This window comes from Struthio camelus, chromosome 3 (genome assembly GCF_040807025.1).
Source record: "Struthio camelus isolate bStrCam1 chromosome 3, bStrCam1.hap1, whole genome shotgun sequence".
Lineage (NCBI taxonomy): Eukaryota > Metazoa > Chordata > Aves > Struthioniformes > Struthionidae > Struthio > Struthio camelus.
Window position 1 is genome coordinate 94,777,161 of NC_090944.1, and position 10,464 is coordinate 94,787,624.

Consider the following 10,464-nt stretch of genomic DNA (forward strand, 5'->3'; position numbering starts at 1 on the left):
TTATTTTATATCCCGTTTCAGGAGTCTTGGGATTTCAGTTCCCCAAAACAGTCTACTTTAGGGATAGACCAACCTTCTCCTCCCAGAACAAGATTTTAGGTATTTAAATTGCAAAGATGTACTAACCTGCACATTTCACATTTCCAGTTGTCTCACAGACCAAGACCCAGTGCATCCCTTCTGTGAGTCTGTCAAGAATTGCGCACAGATCCACTTAAATAATTCTAAACTCATCTCACTTTTTTGCTGTTACTCTCTTGCAAAGTAGTTTTACAACAGCATGACTGGGCATAGTGGGGAGGAAGTAAGTACTTGCAAGAGTTTCTTCTTTGGCTAAGCAGCGAGCTAAATTCTTACTTGATGTAAAAACAGAGCTGACTGCACAGAAGCTGTATCGAAGTTACACCTCCTGAGAATCTAGACTTCTGTTATGAAAGCAGAGGACGCGTAATCTGAACAGTTGAGAAAACCATCCATAAACCATCCATAACTATGAAAGTCTGGCACTGATGAAAAACGGGGGAAGAGAAAGTAAGCAGCTCTCTCTCTTTTCCCCCTCATACACAAAGAAGAAGGCACACCACAAAAAGGTTGTACATTTCCATAAAATCCTAGGTAGGCTGTTAGAATGGAAGTGGTTCAGCTGAGCTTTTCTTTGCTACTACAGCACTGCCTCAGAATAAGGCTATAAGAGAATACGTGGACAAAGTACTAGTCTACACAGAGATGTCCACCCAAAAAGCTGCTCCATTCTGCTTAAATATTGTAATAGCTTGAGTGAAAGTCTTCTGAGACAATCACAGATTTCACTTTGACTGGCCAGGACTGCTCTAATTTTCACTTCACTACAACTGTCTTCCTAGGAACTTTTTTGCCACTGTGCAAGGTAGACCACTCCAGAAGCCAAGGAGATAGAGTTTCTATGACAAATACAGGCCATCTAGTAAACGCCTTTACAGCAGGGAACGACAGTTCCTCTTCAGGTGCCCGGTTACAGTAATACGGAAAACTGGCTCCATTACTTGAAAAAAATTTAGTAGTAATAAACGCAAGTGAAACTCTTGGCCTGAAGACTGCAGATATGACAGGTTCAGGGAGATTTAACTGGCCAGTGAGATGATTACTTGCAGCCCACCACCTCTGACTCAGAAGAAAAATGGAAATGGCTAGATGCTAGGGCATGCCCACACGTGACAGCTAACCCTCTTGACAGTGTGTAGCCAGTAAACCAGGGCTGACTCTCACAGAGGAAGCATGCAAGACTACCGGTATCAGGCCTTAAGGCAGCGTATCGACTGCACTCCCATATACCTTTTTACTCCAGGCCCTTCTTCCAGGTGGGTATGCCATCATATGAGTCAGAGGCACATAGATATATTTTCAAGTGTTTGACTCCCTGATACCAGAAACACGTTTGACTACCCACAGGCAGCCAAGCACTTGGACTCTGGAGCCGCTGCCACATATCCATGCACCTCACACAGGCACAGAGGTCCCAAAATTGGCATCACAAGCAATGAAACTAAAAGAGCAATTTTCTATAGATTTGTCTTACTCACATGGATGATTGCATGTCCAAGAACAACAAATTGCCACTGATTTGTTTCACGTTTGAGAAATTCAGAACATACGTAACCTTTGCGAATGCCTGAAAGAACATAAGAATTGCCGCAGTGACTCAGATCGCGAGACCAGCTAGCCCAACATCTGGTCCCTGACTGTAGCCGCTAGCTCACAGCTTCAGAAGAGCAAGAGAAAGGTATGCATGTACTTTCCCAAATACCAGCCGGCCTCCAATCATGTTCAGCTCAAGGGATTTCCTGTGGTTTGACTGTTTAGTCACCCTCAGTGGATCTTCTTCAAATATTTAAGTCTCCCTTGAATGCACATAAACTTTACACATCCACATCCATTCCTTTAAAAAGGAATTCCACAGATCTGTGCCTCATACACTGAGCTCTCTTCTACTTTTTTTTTTTTGTTTTGAACCTGGCTCCCTACTTCATTTGATGGCCACTAGCTTTTGTTCTGGGACACGCAGACAAATCCTATCCAGTCTATCACCTCTTCCCTTGTGTAATCTCTCCTCCAGAAAAAGACATCTACTATTTACTCACTCCCTGCATAAAAGTTGTTACATGTCTCTGATCATTCTCATTGTCTCCGATTTTTTCCTCCCCTCTACCACTTCATCCTCCTGAAAACAAGAAGGTCAGTACTACACATATCCTTCAAGGCACAGATGATCCCCAGATTTACATAGTGACACAATGATGACTTCCAGTTTGTACCGTACTCCTTTCCTACTACTTCTGAACACTTGGTTCACTTTTTGACTACTACTGAGCGATTTTTATCTTTTTTTAATCACACCTCTAAGATCTTGCTCTGGAATGAAAAACAGTAGACACTGAGCTGACCATTTACCTGTGAAGCTAGGATTGCTTTTCCTTATTCACATTTATCTACAGTAGATTTCATCTCCTAATTATCATGCAATCTTCAATCCTGTAAGGACCTTCTGAAATACCTCCTAGTTCTCCCTCATCCTACTCATACTGAACAACTTCGTTTCAGGAGCAAGCGTGCTCACCTAACTGCTCACTCCGTTTTCAGGTCATTTCCAGGACATTTTCTAGCATCTAATAAGCACTGCACTCACCCGTCCTTTCAGAGGCAACATTATTAAAGGCCACTTCACAAGAACAGCGTAGGCTATTGACATGAAACTTCTAGTGATCATAAAGATTTTGGGCTCTTAACCATCAAAGTTTATTAAAATTCACCAATAGGTTCAGCAGTTGCTTCATAATCTTTGTTTTCTCAGCAAACCAGGCTAAAATCCTAAACAGCCCAGAATTCAGTTGCTACTAGGATTACTGCCTTTGTGGCTTACCATGTAGAATGAAAACACAAAGAGGAAAAGAACAGAATTTGGTGCCCCCATAAAAGCAACCCAAATTTTAATTAGTTCCTCACAGAACTCACAGAAATGGCTGTTCCAAGGGACTGGAAATGATAATTGAAGATACAGAGCAAGTTGTTTACAGACTAATGCTTAATATTCCTGAAGAGATAGTGCAAAACATCTGTATCCAAGATGGCATGAATAGTGACAGAAATGAAGCTGGAGCCCTTCCTCTCACACACACACACACACACACACACAAAAACTCCCCCCCTTCCCTCTTCTGCAAATTTGCTACTGCAGTAAAACTGGAAATAGATGAGTCTTTCAATATGTCTCACAGAAGTCAAAGTGAGACTGCAGCACATTTCAACATACCTGCTGTAGGCTTATCTAGCACCGGTAACAACAGTAAGTAACCAGTCAGTGTGGGGCATGCAAGCCTGTCAGGGATCTTGGCTGCATACGTCTTGGCAATAACCTTCAAAATGCAGACCACCATAACTACTGTTACATACCGTAAATCACGGTAAGGGTGGTGCAGGTACCTAAAGAAACTAATCGTTCTTCCTGTATTCTATTTGTGACTTACAGTGGCTGCAGACCCTAAAATGAACTATGAATTTTAGGAACACAGAACTAAAGAGTGAATGTGGTTACCCGAGTCTAGACCCTCCAATCGCAGGCAGCCACGCAACAGAAAGCTCGTTCAGAAAGGTTCCCAGAACATCTGTCACGCCTGCACACCAGAAAACACCTTTCTTCACTGTAAAACAGAGCTAAAGGTCATCCTAAAAATCAAAAGCCACCAGCTGTATTGTACCACTGGAAGACAGTAGGAAAGACGGTGAGCATTACAATGGGCGTGCTAAGGCATTTTAGCACAGAGGTGGACTCCACCTTTAAAACTGGCACTTAAGAATACCTGTTGCAGGTACAGAGCAAGAATTTATATCGTCAGGTCTAAGTTTTTCCCTTCCTTCTCCTGCTTATACTTTTTGTACACAAGCAACCCAAGTCCCGCTCTAAACCTTCTTCTGAGAGGCGACTGGTGTTTGAAAGAATAGAAAATATTTATCAGAGTTTAAGCGCGCAGATTTTGTGCCTACATGGCCCCCCATTTATGGCAGAGATTAAAATCGCATTAAGGGAAAATTCATTCAGGACTACTAAATATTACAGAATAAGGAGTACAGATCAGAAGAAACGATCCAATGCTTCTTTCACCCATTAGGGGCGTGCTTCTGGCTACTCATTTCCTAGATTGCTAAAAAATAAACTGCAACAAGTAATTTTATTAAGGAGATACAAAAATGCCAGCCATTTTCATTCTATGCTTGTAGCTTATAAATGAGACAGTTCAGCTTGAATGTTAAGGGAAACCTTGATTGAAACCCTATAGGTTCTCTACCATCTGTAAAACATTTGCAAGTCACTAAATTAAAAACTTAGCATTTTGTGAAGAGATTCTAATGTAGAGAATGAACATTCATCACTACTGAAAAAATGTTTTTAGCTTTCATATTTAACAATACATTTATAGTGACAGAGATAGTGAATAGCATGATTTAACTTCACCCTGTTCCTCTTAAGGTCACACTGATAGGGTTAAGTGTGAACCCCAAAATAAAGAGAAGAAATCCAGTGCTTATTCTGAATTACATTAAAGTAGCATTCCTGTCAAAGGGGAAGGAAAAAAAGCAAGAGGCCTCAGGTGGGCGTTGTTTCAAGACCAGCTGTACTGTGCATCTTTCCTTTTAGGGTATAATTCTATTTAAAATTGACAGGAACTAAAACAGATGCATTTTTAGCATGTTAAACTTCTGGACTGCACACTTAGTTAAGATATATTCATCGTTTGTACCAGAACAAATCACACACATTCTATACGTAGTTCTATCTCGTCTAAGCAAGCGAGGAAAAGGAGGCATAAAAAGAAGCAACAAAGTACTCCGGGAAAAAGGGAGGGAGAGAGCGAAAGACCGGGACAGAGAGAGAGAATAAGAGAAAGAGCAAGTGAGAGCGAGCAAGAACGAGAGAAAGGGAGAGAGCAAAGCGTGCCTGTGCACGTATAATACAAAAATCAAAAATTCAGACAAATGAGGTCTTTTCCCCTGACCAGTTACCAGGCATTTTGAGGACATGAATGTTTCTGGGTAAGAGAGTTTAGAACAATAGAATTTGTTTGTATAACCAAGTGCCAGTTGAGTTAAAGCAGCAAAACTTTCTAATACAAACATGGTCAAGTATTCATTTAGCAAGTTAATAAAAGTAACAATTAACAAATTGATCCAAGCTTGACTTATAGAACTCTCGTTCTTCCCTAAAAGGAAGCAATCCCAAATACTTCTCGTCCTAGTAAAACAAAGAGATCAGCACGGTTTAGGAAAAGGATTCAATGTGATAAACTTCATTTTATTGTTGCATAGGAAAATATCACATTTTCTTTGAAGATACTCTCATGAGATTACAGCATATGAAAGTCTCATGTTTCAATTTATATTAAATAGTTACTATCTCTCCTGGCTATGAAAAGAAAAGTCTTTTTACCAGGGATTTTAAGACAAGTTGGTACTAACCAATCCTTCCTTAGAACTCCCTGCCTTATTTATTCATATGTACAGTTAACTCAAACAACTCAGCTTCTCAGCTCTTTGAGAAACAGAGGCAGAATGCCATGTAAATTGCCAAAGAGGAAAGCTGCAAAAGTCAAGCAATCAAAAATTAGGATAAGCTTTTCACATTATTCTGATCAGCTATATATAAATATGTATTTTACCAAAACAACTCAAAATCTGATCCAGGAATTTCTGAAATAACTGCATGTTAATAAATTGATAATATTTACTATCAAATAATTGATAGTATTTACTATCAACCTCAGTACATTCTGCTTAGAGAATAACACCATATGGCTTAATAAGTAGTTACAATCAATATACAATAAAACTGTATATTGTGACCATGCATTTAGGGTTGTTCAATACATTTCTATAACAGGTATACATCTCCTTTCCCTATCCCCCTACTTTTTGTACTGTGCTTCTGTTTTATAATACTTCTGACAGATTAAATGCAAAATAAAGGTAGTGGGTGTTATGCAGACTGATACTGAAATGTCAATCATTGTCAAACTGCCTATATGAAAATTGCCTCTCCTTAGTACTCAGTAACTATGCCGAAACATCCCTAAAAGTGATTCTGGAGTAGCCTTACACAGGCTTTCCAGACAAAAAAAAAAAAAAAAAAACCACCACCACATACCACTAACCTAGAAGCCTTCCTCTGCTTTATGGCATGAGCAAGTAACAAGATCATTAAACTAAAGAAATCTTGTGCTGCTGACCAATTCACTGCTCTTTGAAAACTCTGTCCCCTTTCAACCCTTATCTGACACACTACTTGTTATCTGTGCTTCTCAGTGACTGGACACACAGCCCCACTATCTTTCAAGATGTCCATATGGTAAAAAGTGTCTTTTTCACTTGGGTTGGCTAATCAGTTACCAAACTTCGAGAAGTGAAGACAGGATAATGAACTAATGGCCAAACTGCATTCTGAACTCCAGTTAATACTTGCAAATTACTTCACCTTTACGGCCAGTGTCGGTTACAAACACCCCTTTCCAACAGAGGCGTAACTTGACTCCCTCTGGATCTTGGATTTCAGATGTGATTTCAGGGCTTATCTAGGTGGGGACGGTGTAGAAGGTGAAAAAGGGCACAACTTAAGGGGTAATTATAGTGTAATTCAGTGTAATTCAAGCACGTTGAATCCTCATGTGAATACCCTCATACAGTAGTAAAGCAGACTCAAGTACAGGGGAACTGCATGGCACTCGGAATGACAGCAGCCAGCTGAAGGTCTTGCACTCTTTAAAGCAAAGGAATTAAAAAGTGTGAAGTTACGTTTCCTGAGTGTCTCTATGTAGATTAGTCCTAATCCAATGACTTTAGACCAACGATGCTAAAGTATGTCGGTTTATCTGGACAGGGAAGTGGTTTTAACTTGATGAGATTAGCATGTTAAACACACTGAGCCTTCCCTACTAAGGCTCTTCTACATATGTTAGTTAGCATCTTCAACTGCCAGCCTAGATAAGGCCTCAGGGAAAAAGAAGCAGTGATAAAACAGTCACAGCCACAAGCCAGGACTCTAGCAAAGCTCTGAAGACATACTGCTATCTTCAACATTTTCTTCTAGCTACCTTGCAGTAGCTCTGCTGCAGGCCATCTGCTTTCAATCCCACCTTCAGATACTAAATGTCCTCCATGAGCTGTAAACACACACGCACAACTCAAAGATGCGGATTCTGCTATGGGGCACGCACACACGGCAGAGGTCTGTTTGCAGCACGAAGCCTGCAGTTGCTCTTGCTGTGCGTTCCCACACGCCAGCAGACCTCTGAGCAATGAACATCATGCGGAGAGCCCCCAAGACATTAAGAAAAGGGACAGAACAACCCTCACAGTGCTAAGAGATGCCAGCCCTGGACATGCCAGGCTGCTGATTAGACACCCACTGTTTCAGTTTTGTGGCTTGGGCACAATCGAGCACACAAACGCAGATCATGACAAGGACATTTCTTAGCTAGTTACACATCCTTTGCAGAAGGCATAGGAGTTATCCGGGGATGGCATTCGTTCTGGGTAACTGGTTAAATGCTTCTTTCCCCTTTGTTATCTGTTGCATCGCCTCCCAGCCTGACTGCGTGCATCACAAAGAATCGGCGACAGCCCCAGCGCTGAGAAGCGGGCGAGCACAGCCCCGACACAGCGCAGCTGGAACGCGGGAGCTTTTTCGACCAGAATTACCGCGGACGAGCATCTGACCATGGCGCCAACGCAACCAACATAAAACCCAACAAGCACCACCCCGCGCCGACCCAGCGCCGGGCAGGGCCACGACAGCGGGCGGCAGGCCCGCGGGGAACACCCCCCCCCCAGCCTTTCCAACCCTCCGGCCGCCGCAGGGGCCCCGAGGGGGCTCCGGCCGCGCCCGCACTCACGTAGAGGGAGCGGACGGCAGCGCCGTAGAAGCGCAGCGCCGTGCGCAGCTCCAGCGCCGCCGAGCGCGCGTCGTCGCCGGGCTCCAGCGCGGCGTCGCCCCGCTCCGCGCCGTGCGGCAGCAGCAGCGGCGGCGGCGGCGGCGGCAGCAGCCGCTCCGCGGGCGCGGCCAGCACCAGGCGCAGCGCCAGGGCCAGGAGCGCCCAGCGCGGGCAGCTCGGCGCGGCGCGCATGCTGGCGGCTCCCGGCACGGCGGCGCCGCGCAGCCCCGCCGCTATAAGCGCGGTCAGCGGGGCCGGGCGGGCTGGCGCCCGGCGCCGCGGCCAATGGCGGGCAGGGGGGCGGGCGGCCGCCGGGACCCGCTGCCGGGAGCTGCTCCCCGGCCGAAACTCCAGGCTCCCGAGAGCGGGGGGGAGAAGCTGGGCTGAGCCTGACCCCAGCTTTGGGCTTCCCCCGCGGCCGCGAAAGCGGAAAGACTAAAAGCTACGTTAGCGCTAAAGGCGGGGGGAAGGTCTGCGCGTCGCGACTGCGAAGCGCCGAGCTAACAAAAACGCACCGTGTTCGCGGCTGGAGGGTGTCGTTCTTGAGCGAGGAACCTCGGACCCCAAATCAGGTCAGTTCCTTGGGAACGTGGCAGGCGTTTCCAAAGCTATGGCCCCGTCCCAACACCAGCGGGGTTTTTGCATGGGTTCTGGAAATGCATACTCTTCTGGTGGTAGCAGCGCTCAGAAAGCTCTTCCGAAAGCTGCGGTATATTCCAATAGCGTACCAACAGCTAGCATACTGAAACAAAGCATGAATCAAAAACCAGAATGAATAAAAAACATGAATCCTTAGATTGTTTTCTGAAATCTTTTCAACGCCAGCTGCTTATTACTGGAAGAAACGGGAAAAAATACGCTGAAATGTGTTTCATAATTAACTCCAACAATGTCAGAGCTGCATATGATTGTAAAATAAAATTCAAAAACTATCTGCGAATGAAAATTCACTGATGATACAAGATATATACAAAAGAAACACGGAATAGCTATACAGGGCCTTTCTGACTCTGCCTTCCTGTCTTATAGTCTGGTCCTGCTCCCAAGAAATACTCAGAATCAGCTGAAGAATGAATGCGTTTGATAACTTTTCCTAAGCTCCCAAGTGAAGACAGTTCTATAAAACAGCAGTGTTTAAGGATTCCATCTTGTTCAGTAAAGCATATGCCATGGTTTTCCCACAGAATGTTTATACCAGAAAAGCACCCCAGGGAAAGCAGCTGAAACACTACTCATACATGCTTTTTGCATAGCCAGATGCAACACCACTTTTCTTTAAACACCTGATCATTCCATTTTTTCTCATTTGCCCCATTAGCATTTGTCTTTCACTCATCTGGTTTTCCCTTTTTCCTAAAATCTTATAGAAGTTTTTTTTGGTAAGAAAATACAATTTTGCATCTGGTAAGTGACAAGAGCACAGGACGTTCCAAAGTAATGTTATAACTACGCCTAAAAAGATGGAAACACACTTGTATACCAAGAACATTGTTATCACTAGCAACTATTTACAGTTGACTTCTATATTTCAGGGAAGACAACCACGGACACAAGTAGCACAGTGGTCTGGGAAGAAGAAAAGCCATCTCTCCACACAATGCAGTGCTTTCTGTAGCTTCTCCTCCAACGTTTCTGAATTTTCACAGCTCAAAAGACAGTAAGTGGTGGATTCAGGGATATCTGGCTGATTAGTGCTATGAAAGCAGACTCTTGGCTGGATCACCACCACGCCTAAGCGCAGTCATTGGTTTATCCTCAGAAGACCTATGTGAGGTATCTTTCTCCTCATGACAAAACGGATACCTAAACTACAAGCAAAAGTAAGCAATCAATATCTCCTCACCCATGCACTGTAATACTACGAAATGCCTTCACCACAAAATCATCCTTCTTTTCTATCCTCCTCTGTCCAGCATCAGCCTATTTTCAAACCTACAGAACCTTTAGTCAAGATGTGCTTGCGCAGTGCAGCTCCACAGCAAATGGAAAACCTCAATTAAATCCCGTAACACCTCCAGGACTCCATATACACATCCACAACATAAAATGCCATTTCTTTTAGGCTTGAAGTTTTCCATACTCGTATTTTTCTCAAATCAAAAGCCAACTTGAGCCAGAGAATGAAAGCATCACTAGAAGTAAAACCTGAAAGGTAACATTTTCCTGCCAGAGTCATGTGACTTCCTACTATTATGCCCAGAATTAGGAGGATGAGGACCACTGGGAAGCCAGAGATGTCTTGTAGTAAACTCGAAATTGATTTGAAGGCTAGAGAGTTAAATGTATACATCTCTGTATTTAAATTACTAATAGCTTTGTGATCATAAATCCTTTGTCCATGAGTCAGTATATTGTGACTGTTTAGTCTATTTTTGTAGTGAGAGGACAGAATTGTTTCTATTGTGATTGAGTAAGTTTACCTCATATGCAGCTCCCACTGTGATGAGTAATGAGAATCATTAGTCCCAAGACTCAAAACAATATTTTATTTAAGCTGGCCTTTCTAGCA

At 43.5% G+C, this 10,464-nt stretch overlaps 1 protein-coding gene and 1 long non-coding RNA gene across 2 annotated transcripts in view; one reads left to right on the top strand and one right to left on the bottom strand.

Moving 5' to 3' along the window:
* The window catches only part of NID1 (nidogen 1), a 49,755-nt gene extending 41,608 nt beyond the window's left edge, over positions 1-8,147 (bottom strand). The window contains exon 1 of the mRNA XM_068939201.1: positions 7,917-8,147. Within this exon, the coding sequence (XP_068795302.1) occupies positions 7,917-8,147 (231 nt within the window). The remainder of the gene's footprint in view (positions 1-7,916) is intronic.
* Positions 8,148-8,258: 111 nt separating this feature from the next.
* Positions 8,259-10,117, top strand: LOC104153889 (uncharacterized). The gene is made up of 2 exons (XR_696340.2): positions 8,259-8,527; positions 9,488-10,117. It is a non-coding gene; the product is annotated as an uncharacterized lncRNA (long non-coding RNA).
* The last annotated feature ends 347 nt before the right edge of the window (positions 10,118-10,464 follow it).